This window comes from Gorilla gorilla, chromosome 12, assembly GCF_029281585.2.
Source record: "Gorilla gorilla gorilla isolate KB3781 chromosome 12, NHGRI_mGorGor1-v2.1_pri, whole genome shotgun sequence".
Taxonomy (NCBI): domain Eukaryota; kingdom Metazoa; phylum Chordata; class Mammalia; order Primates; family Hominidae; genus Gorilla; species Gorilla gorilla.
Window position 1 is genome coordinate 139,627,205 of NC_073236.2, and position 14,606 is coordinate 139,641,810.

A 14,606-nucleotide genomic window follows, 5' to 3' on the forward strand; every position below is an offset into this window, starting at 1 on the left:
TTTCATGTCCAAATATGCAATCTATTAATATTTATCCCCTCAGTTTTCTGTATGTCTAAGTAATTCCAACAAGAGCAAGACTCACTGGGTTTGCAAACTTTCTTCCTATGAAGACAGCCTGGCACTTCCACATGGTACAGTGGGGAAACTACTCACTTTCATCTGGCAACAGCTCATCCTCCAGACACTAGGGAGTCAAGGATCAAACGTGTCTCCTCCCCCTGGCACTGCCTGGGACCCTCATGATACTGAGGTCAGGAGTGCAGATGTCCTGGCCAGGCAGCTGTGCATCACTGCACAGGAGGGTGCAGCGTAGAGGCAACATGTCCAGAGGATGGTACTGGGCAAGGACAGTTCCAGCTGTAGAACCTCAAACTTCCTTCAGAAACTAGACATGATGATATGGGGCAGCAATGTGCTTATTTTCATCATTTTACTTCCTTATCCTAAAGATAAAATATGCACACCTAACATCACAGATCATGTAAAAAGGACAATACAATGTTTTCAAATGCTTCCTTACTTGTCAATAAAAAAACAGGCAGACACCAGATTTGTATCTCTAGTTGTATTTTTATAACTCCCCAGTTTATTTTGAAATATTCATGATTTTGACATTATCTCAAAATACACAGAAATTACCTTATATCTGCCTATACATTTATTAAATGCTGATGAAGAATACTTACTCAATATTTAAGCATGCCAAATAACACTTTTCCCAACTTTTAAAATTATTTTAAAAAATAAGCCAATTTATATTGGACATTTGGGTTACATGTGCATATAAAAACAGTCACATTCCTCAACTGACCATAGACTAGCATACAAGCGTCCTTCTTTCTGGATGTAATTAAGTTTCAGAGGCAAAGTGGTTCAGATGGGAGCCAATGGGCTGACCTCCTCGTGAAGTAAACTCGACAAAAATCATTAAGTATTGAAGGTGCCAACGACTGATTCCATAAATGTTTCTCTCTTCCCTATCTTTTCAATATACAAGTGTGCACTATGGGTGTGTAGAAATTAAAACACTTCTAATCTAGACTGTGAGCTCCTACGGACGGGACTACTGTCAATCCATAAAAGGCCCTAGGGAAGAGAGAGGTAGCACTGGGGAGCAGAGGGCACCTGCCCTCCATCAGGCCATCCACACAAACCTACTGAAGAGGTAGACTCGATTATCTAAGTCTCAACAGGCTTAGATGTTGACCTGGGCCTTCAAGTGAGGTTTTCCTTCATTGTTTTATGTTGCTTGTTCTACTATTCTTGTAATTGGGGCAAAGTGAGATGTTCAACTAGTCTAAGAATGCTTAAAATACCCCATAAGCTGTCTGAATCAAAGATTTTTATTGATTCTTCTGCCAAACACAACTGATTTCCATCTACAATTACTTTTTAAGGTAAGAAACAGTAAGTCAACTGAACAAAGAGCTGGGGCTTTGGGCCCTGGAATGTGATTACACACTGACTGAGAAATGCAGGACCTCTAGGTGGGGTCTAGTCAGGCTGGCTGCAGCAGGGCACGAACCTGCCTCAGTGGGCCTTCTCCAAGAACGCTCTGCAGCACCTGACACACTGCTGGTACACCGTCTCAAAGTCAGAGTCATTCCCCTAAATGGACAGGAAAAAGAAGAAAATGGCAAAACCTGCATAACAAAAACATCCTTAACACAATCTCATCTGTTATTTAATATGGCAGGATACAGATGTGTTGGGTCTTCATATTAGCCCTAAAACGTGAACTGTACTTACATAATAGGGATCTTCAATAATAAGTTGTTTTTGTGGATCATAGCTCCCAAGTAGTTCAATTTTAGCTTTGCAGGTTTTAACTTGATTACTTTTTCTATTCAAATCTCTGTAAAATTGAAATATGAACTTAGTTTTCTGATCTATGGTTTCAAGTTAAACAGGGACATCTGCTAGGGTCTTATGAAACATCCATATCAAAATCAAGACAGAATGACCTAATCTGAAATGAAACGGAACACTCAGCAGGCCCGTGTGGCCCCTTCTGCAGCTGTATGCCACTGCCCTCTCTCTAGGCAAGAGAGTTTGCGACAGCAGCTTATTCTCACTGATTCTGTTACACAAAATATACGATAATTATATTTTCTCCCACAAAATATATTTTAAGACAATCAAGTTTCAGAGATAAAGGTGATAGAAAGGAACCCAAAACACCATCTGAACCAGTCCCAAAACAGAGGGCTACCAATTCCATCCTCAGGTGTCTTGACACAGCACTTCCCGCAGCACGACCCACTCCTTAATTACTCTTCCATCTTTTATTCCTTAAGCCTCTGCCCAAGCTGAAAACTCAGCTTCACTCTAGACTTCCACCCTTAGCTTTCACATTGCTACAAAAGAAAAAGGCAAACTTAACTAAGCGTCTCCATTTATTTAACAAATTTCGACTGAGCACCTGCGACAGATGAGTTGATGAGTCAAGTACGTGCTTTATGTGGGAACGGAACAGCCAAGAGCTCCCATGCACGAAGTTTTACAGCTCAGGATTAGGTGCAGGAATGAGAACTGCAGGCAGGCCTAAGTCTAATGCACAATCTGGCCTAGTGACATGGCAGCAGAATACCTCTATCAAGAAATGAATTTAAGCTGACCCACGAGGGGCAAATAGGAGCCAAATGACCCAAGAAGCAAGGAGGAGCTTCCAGGCAGAGGAACAGCACGTGCAAATGTGAGGCTGCAGGAACTCCACTTGCCCCACACACAAAGAAACACGGTGCTCAGTGCCAGTCAAAGCAAATGGGGTCTCCTAAAAAGGTGTTTTTACGATGCCTATGGGCTATGGTGTCAGCAAAAACAATGAGAACAGAATAAGGACTGAAAAATAAAAATTAAAAAATGCATGCATTTTAATGAAGGTCCTAATTAATAAAAAATAACTGAAACTGGTGCATCCCTATCTGTTCATTTGTACAAAAGCAATTAAAAGCACAAATAGTTCATCTTCATCGAAAACATGAGATATTTATGAATAAGTAGTGATGCAAGTCAGAATCCTGGAGTGACATTAAATTATGATTCGTTCCCGATGACGCCCTGAACAGGGGACTGGGGCAGGTCAGGAGGGTGGTGACTGAGGCAGGGGTACATACAGCAGGGCCCTTCCTCACTGAGCCTAGGCTTAAATCCCATGACATCCACCACACGCTAGCTGTGTGAACTCGGGGACATAACCTAACATTACTGTTTCTCACTTCCTTCTTTTACAAGATGGGATAATAATAGGAACCTATGGTTGCAGAGCTTTGGCCTGAGAATCAATAAAACACTGCCCTGCCCAGGAATCATTACAGCAAAAATATCAAAATCGTTCTCATGCAGAACAATATGCTTGATACAAAACTATCACAGCCAAGCTAGTTTTCCAATTAAATCATGCTATTAACAACTAGACTTTCCCTTTTCTAAGGTGTATTTCCTTGTAAATACCTAAGAGACAATTCTAGATTACTAAGTTTTTTGCTGTTCTAAATAAAATAATTCTACATATGGTGACCATCACTGACTATTAAAACCTTTAAAATAGAAAAAGTAAATCTGGACAACAAATTACTTGGCCCATTGCTGAACTGAGAGTTGAACAGAAATATTCTTCAAAAACAGGATTACCTCAGATTGCTTTCATCCATACATAGTATATAATCAAATGTGGCAAAATCTTCTTTGGTAATCTAAAATTGAATAAGAAGTCAAAATACAGTGTTTATACCATTCAAGCCTAGAGGATGCAAAGCAATACTAAAAGAAAAAAAACTGCTGTATTTGAGCCTGTTACTCACTAATAAACAATTAAATAATTTTTAGGGTACTTTTAAGTTAAAATAGAGTTAACCTATTTCTCAAAATTGTACTGCAAAGAAATTTTGTATTATAAAGTTCCATACAATAATCATAAAATAGTATAATGTGTAGACAATGTTTATACATCGGCTTCAATTCCTTATTAACAGTGTATAATACAGTCAACATACTAAAATGCCACATATTTAATCCCCTTCATTATTCTACTCTATTTTTCATTCCACAAGCACTGAACATCCTGGGCCCCAGTAACAAACACCAAGCTAAGCGGACAGAGCCGCGTCCCATGGAGCTGCCCTTCCACAAGGGGGCAGGCAACACACAGGAGGCACAGATGCCCTGGAGGAAATAAAGCAGAGAGGAGATACATACAGCTTTGGGGCAGGGAGGAGTAAAAGTATTAAGTTGGGTGGTCAGAGGCGGTCACTAAGAAAGAAACACAGGAGTGATAACCGACAGTCCTCCTTTATTTTGATTGACTATCCATAATTTAAACCTCACACAGAAGAGAATGCCACTCAGTATTTCTACTGATTGTAACCTGAAAGCTTATGATTGTTTTCTGATATAATCTATAAATACACCTACTTAAAATATAAATGAAAAGATTATTTTGTGAATTTCGACTACTATAAATAATGGCAGAATAAGAAACATAAACATACGTACTGCGGAACAAAGGTGGAAAATGTATACTTGTTCTTCTAAAAAATGAGAAACTTTGGCTTTTAGTATGCACTTCCAGTAGCTAGAAAAGACTGTATTTCGTCGACACTCCCATGACATTGACTTATTTCAAAATCGACAATAAGTACAATACTGAAATTTTTTTTTTTTTTTTTAGAGAAAAGGTCTCACTCTGTCACCAACACTGGGGTACAGTGGTGTGATCATAGCTCACTGCAGCCTCAACTTCTTGAGTTCAAGCCATCCTCCTACCTCAGCCTCCCAAACAGCTGGGACTACAGGCATATGTCATAGCACCCAGCTAATTTTTAAAATTTTTTTGGTAGAGATGGGTCTCACTATGTTGCCCAGGCTGGTCTTGACCTCCTAGGCTCAAGCAATGTTGAGCCTCCCAAAGTGTTATTAGGATTATAAGTGTGAGCCACCATGCCTGAACAGTATTATATTATTTCTCCAAATTAGTTATGTGAGAAATTCCCTAGGATTTAATACTAAACTTGTTTTAAATTCTGGACTAATTGTAAATTTTTCATAAAAAAAGACTTAGTAACTGTTACATAATTTTTAGATGTTACAATAATTGAGAAAGAAACAGCTATAACTTATGTAACAAATGCACAGTAAAGGATTTCCACTTGCAGCTATAAATGAAACAGCTTGTGGCAAATCACCCCTACTACTAAAAACAACTAGAAACCCCATATAAAACACCAGTGCTGCAGTGACAGTCGGGCTTTGTGGCCACGAGGCCGCTCTGGCTGTGCTGCTCTAGCACAAAAGCAGCCGCGCATTACAGGTGAATGAGTAAGTCTGGCTGTGTTCCAACAAACACTGTTCCTAAAAAAGGTGCCTCAAAAAAAGGTGCAGGCCCCAATCTGCAGACTCCTGCCACTTGCCACTTCTCTTCCTGCTAAAACTGGAAAGTGATGAGACCTCAGAACAGGGATCTCAAACGGTTCAGTAGCAGAACTCTTGAACTCTGTAAAATTATTTAAATCCTATGTTATGGTTTGGATGTGTCCCCCAAAGTTCCTTTGTTGGAAACTTCATCCCCAATGCAACAATAGTGAGACGTAGGATCTTTATTAATGTCACTATCTTGGGAGTGGGCTCCTGACACTGATGGGTCCTCTCTCTCTCTCCTCTGTTTCCCTCTTCCCGTTTTTCTAGTTCTCGCTCTCACTCACTCTGGGGCACTCTCTTGACTCCTCCACCTTCTACCACAGGACAATGCAGCAAGAAGGACCTCACAGCCCCATGAGCCCCTTGGCTTTGGACTTCTCCAAATAAATATATTTTCAACAATGGCCAGTAGAAACTGGCAAGGTATGCAAATCCTGAAGAGATTAGGATGGATAAATTGTATAAAAATGTTGAATCACCTGACCAACAAAGATTCCATTTCCGAAAAGGTCAGTCCCAGAGTACTTCATTTAAATAAAGAACTCTTAGAAAAATCAACTTTAGCTTCTAATTTATAATATAAAGACAAGGTTATCTTCAATTGAAATTGCAGAATTTGATTGTGACTTTATTAGACTCCAAACTTAAGTGTGGCACAACAGACTATAATTATATATCCATAATGTTGTTGGTATTACCCTATATTACTAAGGCACTTTATAGTTGAAAAAATGTTTTTGTATATATTATATAACTTCATTCTAGCAACAAACTTGCAATATCAGCAGAATGATTACTATGGCCTAAATGTTTAATAAAAATTATGCAGGAAGGAACAGAAGACAGAGCACTGCTCAGCCCCAGCTCACAGTCAGGCTCTCTCATTATAAATTACCTAGCTTTTATGTGCGTTTTAATAAGTAAATTCCAAAGTCAGGCAAGTCTTTCAACACCGTGCAACCAGAAGTGAAACAAAATGGACACACTGTAGCTGGTTAAGCTTACCCTAAATAAACACATTCATTAATATACAAGTCTGGTTAATCCTTTCACTACTTCTCAAGTTACTGGACTCTACATATTAGAAATTGAACAAGAGCTTGTCTACCTGTCTTGCTTTATGGGCTGTGTGAATGCCATGATTTCTTAGGCAGCTCACAGCTCTTGGGTCTGGGGACCGGCCCACGTTCCAGTCAGAAACAGCACCGCTGTCAATGACCCACTGAAACACAAAACACACAACTTCAAGTCCAAGGACGGTACCTGCCGGGCAACGTGGCTCATGGGAATGCCGTGCCTCTTCATGCAGCTCTGCCCTCGGTAGTCAGGGGGGTTCCCTATCTCATACCCGGAAGTTGCCGCGCTGTCTACCCTCCACTGCAGGGGAAGAAACATGGAATTTTTTTTTTTTTGCAATTTCCTGCCCAGAGGAGTTCAGGTTGGCCTCTTTAAGATAATGAATGGTACTTACATTCTCTGAGATGTTTTGATCGGTTACAAGTTTCCTGAAAACTGCTTCTGCAATGGGTGATCGACAAATGTTACCTTTAAAAAAAAGGAGGGGCGGGGAAACAGAGGGTTAGGTTGGATGGAAGGGCACATGCCAGCTCCCCCTCTTTACACACCTGACACACGGGGGCTGTGCTATCCCTCAGGAAAAACAAAGGCCAACACTATCCTTTGACGCCTTTGTCCAACCAGTGAGGGTAGACCCTGCTGGAGAACAGCCCATCAGGCTCAAGTTCAGTGATTTGACACCAACCAGCCAAGTACTCCAAGTACAGATGACAAAGATATCAGAAAAACAATTTCAACAAAAATTATTGTTTAAAGAGTTGCTAGTAATGATCCAGGAGTGAATCACGAAAATGAAGTGGGTTGCAACCAGCTTATTTTAAAATGAAATACAACAGAATAAAAATAAAATACAGTGGTCTGTCCCTCAGTAGACTCAGGAGCTGGTTCAGGACACCCTCCCACCCCTACCCAGTATACCAAAACGTGCACACTCAGGTCCTATAGTTGGCCCCTGCAAATGTGGAGCCCAAGTATAGGAAAAGTCAGCCCTCCATACAGATGGGTTTCTCATTCAGATAACACGGTATTTTCCATCTGTGCTTGATTAAAAAAATTCCTCGAATAAATCCTTCGAAGTTCAAACCCCTGTGGCTGAAGGGTCAACTGTATGTATTTTCAAGTATATCACACATAAGGATGACTACTGTTTCACAAAACAATACACAAACACACAAACATGCATTTAAGCGTAAACAGCGATTCAACACCGACATTTACCGAGCGATCACATGCAAAGCCCTGAGCCCAGGGATACAGATCCAGGCATTAGCAGCCCAAGGTCAGGGACACCACTCTCCAGACCATGATGTCGACATCAGGGCCATCCTTACTTTAGACCAGCAAGTGAGAAATCCAGGTTCCCCAGGGCTCCCTCAGGTTTGATAATTCCCTAGAATTACTCCCCAAACTCAGGAAAGCAGAACACTTACCATTACAATTTCATTATAGTAACAGCAACAAAAACAAAAACAAACAAACAAACCAAAAAAACAGCCACAGCAAGTGACCTATAGGGCACATTCTGGGAGGTTCCCTAACAGCTAGCTCCACTGTCCTCTGGGACACCTTACTCTCCTGTCATCTGGGACACCTTACTCTCCTGTCATCAACATGAGACAATATTCAAAGAGCACTGCCAACCCAGGAAGCTCCTCAGAGCCATAGTGCTCTGAGGTTTTATTGGGGTTTTCGGAGGGAGACACAATGGGTTGAATCACTGGCCATTCAGCTGAACTCTATCTCCACTTTATTTATTATATTTATTATAATAAAAGTGGGAAAATGAATGCTGATAAGCAATACACTACAGCAGCACAGAAAAAGAACGATGCTACAAAGCAAAAACAAGATATAAGAAAATTTCTTACCAGAAAAAAGAAAGATTAGAGATGATATTAAAAGGATGATCAGGATCTTAATGGACAGAGGAAGGGAAAGGCATTTAACTCAGAGGGTTTGTGGCACTAAGCAGGTGAGGCTGCGATGCTTCAGGTACAGAGAGCCAGTGTCTGGAAACTGACGGGCTGGTATACAGGAGCCCTAAAACACTGGGCCAACATTTGAACTTTGCGTAGCCACTATGAGGAGAAATAGAAAGTCCTATGGAAAAGGGTAATATGACTTATTCAACAAACATAGTTTGTATGCCAACTCTATGTGCCAAGCACTGTGCCCTAACCTGAAGACAGAAAGTTGTTTAAAACACAGACCCTTCCTACAAGTTACCAAAATTACCGGCACAGCTAAGGAAACACTAGAAGAGCACATGACTGAATTGGCGAGATCTTGTAAGAGGCTCGTATGAAGGAGCAAATACAAGACAGTGTCAGAGTGGAAAGGTGTGGCAGCTTTCCTCACCCATCATAAAGGTCACGGAAGATACTCCTGTAACAAAAGACAGGTTAACAAGAGCCTTCAGAAACGAAGACCCAAAGACCCAGGGAAACGGTTTTGATGCTTAGATGACCAATGCACAGCTGTGTAGAAATGGCACTGGACAAAAGGAAATGATCCAATGGTAGCAGACTGAGGGAAACCCAGCAGGGCCACAGCATTTCCTCCCCCAGGAATGAGGCAGGGCCCCTCTGAAACGCTGTCTTCAAGAGAAGGCAAAAGGGAGAGAGTGATCTTTCTAGGTTTTATGGCTTGCTTTGCGGGAGAGGAGTTCTAGTTTCTATGATCTGCGCTGGGGAAGATAAATGATGGTTTCTACGACCTTGCTTCTGGGGCTGCTCTGAGGCCTTCCAGTCTCCTTAATGCCAAAGCACCATACTGAGTCCAGACATTAGGAGCTGAATTTAGGAAACAGATATGAAAAAGAGGAACTGTGAGAATAGGCAGCACTAAACAAGAGTTTACTCTTTATCACTGTTAGGGTCTTCTGTTTATGATAAACAAGTACAATGAGGATCTTCCAGTGTTGTAAAACACAGCTACTTCCCTAGTTCAGAAAACCAACTCACTGCCTTACTACAGCCTTCAGTTTCTACACTGTAAGACCTAAGCATATTATGTACTTTTTTCCCACAGAGACTGTAGTTTCCACAGCAGTAAAAAATCTTACCTACAAACCATAAAGGGAAAGACAACAAATTAGCCTTGAATGCCCTCTATATGCTAATTTGTGTTGTGAAGTTTTTCCTTTCGACATTCTAAATTTTGTTTAGTTTTTTAAACAGGTATTGTCATCAGCACTATTTTAATTATTGAAAGGCTTCCCATGGGTGTGTAACTCTTTTACCTGTCACCATATACCCTGGGAATATTTTTAACAGCAAACATTGTATTCCAAATTAAGACAATTATTATTTTGGAACTGTAGAACAACAGATGCCTAGTATCTCAGCATCTAAAAATATAATAAAGACTAGCCCCACACGTTTACAAATAATTATCTTTAACTGTAAAATAACAGCTTACTTTCCCCACAATATGAAAACTTGCATTATTAACTGTCCTAAAGGCTAGCAGTAGCTTGCCCTGTTGATTTCGAAAGTTGATGCCACCAAATTTTGTTATGAAAAAATGGAGCACCCCGGTCATCAGTGAAACACTGCATGTACTTCAGGTTTCACCTATCAAACAAGTTCTAAAAACAGAACATTCCATCTTCAAATGCCTTTAAAAAATGTTTTAATCTGTAAAGTCTCAAGTTTGTCTTTTCCAAATTAGGCAGACTATTTTATACCCTTCTTCAGCATCTTCAATTCAAGGATGGAGACTCATAAAAGGCAGATAGGCTCTGGGAGGGTGGGGCTGTGTCTGCTATACCTGGTAAGAGACCCAGCACCCAGTATGGGTGTAGCCCAGAAGTAAAGTGACTCCACCAGCATGTGCTATCTCCACCAACCATGCTGGCTGGGTCGTGGCTCCTGCATCATCTTCACTAGTAAGTCTCTATTGCAAAAACATAAAGCACCCTTCATAATTGTGCTGTAGTAAGGAGCTCAATTATTTTCCATCATTAGCTTCACCAATGAAAAACCTCTGATGCTTTTCTACACTTCAATCTCAATAGGGTCCAAACAAATGCTTTGAATGAACAAAATTTTTTACATTTCAAAAGCATACAACTCTTATTGTCCTTTATATGGCTACCAAGTAAAATGCCATTTACCGCTCAAATTCCTTCAGAATGCAACCAGTAAAGGCATGCTCCACCTCCAGTTTAATCTCAAAACAACAGCTGAAACTCTTCTTTTTTAAACTTAAATTTGATCATTTCCCACCTCTGCTCAAAACCCTCCAATGTTTATTCAGAGTAAGCCCAAGTATTCACATGGCCTCCCAAGATCTGGACCTAAAACAGGGGTCTGAAAATCGGCTCATGGTCTACTGCCTTTATGTACAGCCCACAGCAGTAAAAATAATTTTTACATTGTTGAGTAGTCGGAAAAAATCCAAAAGTAGAGTACCTTGTCACATGTGAAAATTATACAGAGTTCCATCCAATTCTGATGTCCACAAATGAAGATCCACTAGAACACAGCCAGGTTCATCATATGGATGGCTACTTTGTGCTACACCCTTTCTGTATGTCATGTGAAGCCAATCTAAAATAATTATAATCTGGTTCTTTAAACAAAGAGTTTGCAGACTCCTGCCCTAAAGGACCAGTGTATATAAGGAATTAACTTCTCCCTATACATCTACAATGGAAGCACTGAGAAAACAGGCGCTCAAATTATCTGCTAAATTTTCAGGTATAGATGAGGAATCCTGACTGAGAAAAACTATCTGGCCACTAGGCCCAGCCACTGGAGCTTCCCTGCGGTTCATGACCATGGCCAGTATTCTCCCTTCAAAACTTTTACCTGCTTTCCTCTGGGTTCAGGATGCTTCTCCAAAATATCCTAGGCTTGCTTCCTCACCTCCTTCAAGTCTTTACTCAAAGGTCATCTATCAGGTGGGGCCTTCCCTGACCATCCCACTCAAAACTGCACTCCACTCCCATTCCCCTTTTCTGCTCTATTTTTCTTAATCTTCACATCAACCGATTGAGCACATCAATTAATACTTGCTGGTGACTGAGAGAACGTGAGCTCCAGAGAGGCTGGGATTTTTGTCTGTTGTGTTCACCACTCCATACATCCCTACCACTTAGAGGAGTGCATGCCATATAGTAGACGCTCAACAACAACAAAAAATCACTGAATTGTATTGAAATATAATAGTCCCCTCTTTTCCAAGGTTTTGCTTTCCATGGTTACCCCGTGGTCAGCTTCAGTTGGAAAATATTAAATGAAGAATTCCACAAATAATTCCTAAGTTTTAAATTGTGCACTGTTCTGAGTAGCAGGATAAATTCTCATGCCATCCCATTCCGTCCTGCCCCAGAAGTGAAACATGCCTTTGTCCAGCATATCCATGCTGTCTATCCACCTATTGCCTCTAGCTTATCAGATCCATTGTGATGCTATCACAGTGGCTGAGTTCGAGTCACCCTTAGTTTACTAATAATGGCCCCAAATCATAAGAGAAGTGAAGCTAGCAATTCAGATACGGCAAAGGGAAGCCATAAGCACTACCCTTAAGTAAAAAGGTGAAAGTTTTTGACTTCTTATGGAAAGAAAAGAAAAACTTACACCGAGGTTACTAAGATCTACAGTACGAACAAATCTTCTATCCATGAAAATGGAAACAAGGAAAAAGAAATTCCTGATCGTCTGCTGTCTTGCCTCAAACTGCAAAAGTTGCGACCACAGTTTTAAATGCTTAGTTAAGGTGGCAACGGTATTACATTTGTGGGTGTAAGAAACGAGCAGACACATGTTCCAACTGACAGCAATTGGGTTTGGTACTACCCACAGTTTCGGGATCCACTGGAGAGTCTTGGAATGTATCCCCTACAGCTAAAGTGGGACTACTGTATATGCAAGGATACACTTCCCCATTAACAGCAACCATGATGCATTATACCAGCATAATCGACAATACCAACCAAAACTATACAAGGGAATGGAATATTATTTAGTAACCATCCTTAACCAAACTACTGTTTAATAAACTTATTGATTTCATCATTCAGCCTTCAATGAGTCTTAAAAATCAAATGACGCCCACTACCAATGTGAAACAAGGTAAGCCTTCTAATTCTTCTTTCACAGAAGTTAACTTCTACAAAACCTAGTCAGCGTTTATCATATACTGTCCTAAAGCTGGAAACAAAATGAAAAATAAGCCACAGTTATTGCCCTCAACAAAATTAAACTCAGCTGGGATTTCAACAGACTATCAAATAATTATAGTAAAATTTGTGTAATAAAAGATGTCGATAAGGAATCACACCTTTTCTATATTACATCTTTTACTATATTACACAAATTATAGTAAAATTTGTGTAATAAAAGATGTCGATAAGGAAGCAACTCATGATCTGGGAAAGCAAAGGAGGAAATATTTAGGTTTGACTTTATAAAATAAAAAGGCTTTCCAGGCAAAATGTATAATGGGCACCCAGCGATGAAGGCTCAGTAAGCATGTGAAGTGCTACCGAACAACGAAAGGTTCTGGAAGGCAGTGTCCCGAGGGTGTGAGCAGGAAAAGGTACAGGAGATAAAGTGAGGAGTCTGTAAAAATAAACAGAAACTTTACTCTGCAGGAAATGCAAACTCACAGAAGGTTTTAAGTAACCGGACTACTGACAATTTAGGCCTTCCTCTCAGGGTGGAGGCACCGAGGAATATAACCTTGTAGTGCTACACCAAAGGAAGATCCCTGAAGACCAAACGGAAAATAAATTATGTTTGAAGTAAGGCAAGCTAAGTGTTGAAATTCTAGGAGTGAAAATAATTTAAGTTGGCAAGTTCCTGAAAAGCCATTAATAAAATACACTTTCATTTTTCATGGGCCAAAGTTATATAGGGACCTCCAGGTCTCCTTTGCTTGGCTTTTACAATCAAGAAACCCGAAACCGTAAAACTCCATCTCCCTTTAACTCAGATCCATATCTAAGCATGGGCTAAGGAAACTAGCAAACAAAACAATGTTGTCATAGGACTCAGGAGGCCCCTAAGAGACCACATCAGTCCGACAACCTCCAGGCCTACCTGGGCCCATTGGAGGGGAACGAGAGGGATTATAGTAGTCGCAAAGAAAGTACCTTGGCTTGTAGGGGCTGTGGCTGCAGATGCCAAGAGCCCCGGATATATGGCAGGCGCGAGGGGACCCAGGTTTAGCGGGCAGGCTGGGCGGGTGCACGGGGCGGATGGGGAACAGGGGCGCTGCGGGACACTCCTAAAACACCCTAGGCCTCCCAGTCCCTGGCCTCCTCCCCCTCATTGTTCCTAGCCCGGCGGCACAACCTACAGCGCACAAGCCCGATCCAACTCTCCAGAGGACGTCAGAACATGAGTAAGTCGGCGCCCTCTTACCCAGACACACAAACAGCACGGACTTGGTAGCCTGTTCCGCCATCTTCCCGCGCGCAGAGGCGCCGAGACACCGCGGCGTTCCGCACGCCGACGCGGCGCAGGCGCACTGCCAGCCTCTTGCCCCGCGCGCCTGCGCAGTCCCGCACCAACGCCAACAGGGCAGCGCGTGTGAGAGCCACGCCTGCGCAATCGGCTCCAGTGCGCCTGCGGAGGCGGTCCTGTGACGGTCGTAGGGCGGGCGGGGAGGGTCCGTGGGTCACCTGCAGGGACTGGGCCGCCGTTCACCTGCAGGGGCGGGGCTGCAGGTTGTCCGGAGGAGGAGGAGCTGCGGGGGTGGGGTCACCTGGAGGGAGTAGGGCCGCGGAAGGCGAGGGTGTGTGTGTGTGTGGTGGCGGGGGTGGGGGGGGGGGGTCACCTGGAGGGGGCGGGGCTGCGGGAGGTAAAGGTTATCTATAGGGGACGGGGCCGCAGGAGAGGGGTACCTGGAAGAGGAAGGGCCGCCGGTCACCTGCAGGGCGGGCTCAGGCCTCGCGGCTCCGCGGGCGGCCCACCTGGGTTGGGGCACAGCGCGAGTCTCGCGCAAGGGGCGGGCTGTGGTGCGTGTCGTTCGAGTTCGCATAGAGGGGCTGGGCGGGTCATGCGGGGGAACCTGCCTTGAGCCCCGCAGGGTCCACGCCGGACCAGGGCGGCCTTGGGCCTGGGCGCCCCCTGAGACCCCCACCCCCAACACCGTGCTTG

At 42.5% G+C, this 14,606-nt stretch overlaps 2 protein-coding genes across 24 annotated transcripts in view; one reads left to right on the forward strand and one right to left on the reverse strand.

The window, feature by feature from the left end:
- Window positions 1-553: 553 nt before the first annotated feature.
- ACP1 (acid phosphatase 1) lies at window positions 554-14,115 on the reverse strand. Of its 3 annotated transcripts, none has more exons than XM_004028759.5 (6): window positions 13,869-14,115; window positions 6,890-6,963; window positions 6,682-6,795; window positions 3,637-3,698; window positions 1,753-1,858; window positions 554-1,611 (listed from the first exon to the last, which is right to left on the reverse strand). In XM_004028759.5, the coding sequence occupies exons 1-6, from the start codon at window positions 13,909-13,911 to the stop codon at window positions 1,534-1,536; spliced, it is 477 nt and encodes a 158-aa protein (XP_004028808.1). In that variant the 5' UTR covers window positions 13,912-14,115; the 3' UTR covers window positions 554-1,533. The 3 variants fall into 3 exon arrangements, with proteins under 3 accessions (XP_004028808.1, XP_004028809.1, XP_055234649.1); XM_004028760.5 differs by lacking the exon at window positions 6,682-6,795 and adding an exon at window positions 6,527-6,640 and having other exon boundaries at window positions 13,869-14,054; XM_055378674.2 differs by lacking the exons at window positions 554-1,611; window positions 1,753-1,858 and having other exon boundaries at window positions 6,527-6,795; window positions 13,869-14,050.
- Window positions 14,003-14,606, forward strand: part of SH3YL1 (SH3 and SYLF domain containing 1) — a 46,144-nt gene continuing 45,540 nt past the window's right edge. For 3 of the 21 annotated variants that reach the window (XM_063696111.1, XM_063696105.1, XM_063696114.1), the window contains exon 1: window positions 14,052-14,173. The gene's annotated coding sequence lies outside the window, so the exon portion shown is untranslated. Of the gene's footprint in view, window positions 14,242-14,606 lie in introns of all 21 variants that reach the window. The other 18 variants (XM_055378671.2, XM_063696106.1, XM_063696103.1 and 15 more) reach the window with 15 other exon arrangements.

What these genes read in the sequence shown, in the direction of transcription:
- ACP1 (XM_004028759.5), bottom strand. Translation starts at nt 13,911, where the DNA reads ATGGCGGAACAGGCTACCAAGTCCGTGCTGTTTGTGTGTCTGG. An exon ending in CGTGCTGTTTGTGTGTCTGG is followed by an intron (nt 6,964 to 13,868) that starts GTAAGAGGGCGC and finishes TTTTTTTTAAAG; the next exon opens with GTAACATTTGTCGATCACCC. An exon ending in TTATTGAAGATCCCTATTAT is followed by an intron (nt 1,612 to 1,752) that starts GTAAGTACAGTT and finishes CTGTCCATTTAG; the next exon opens with GGGAATGACTCTGACTTTGA.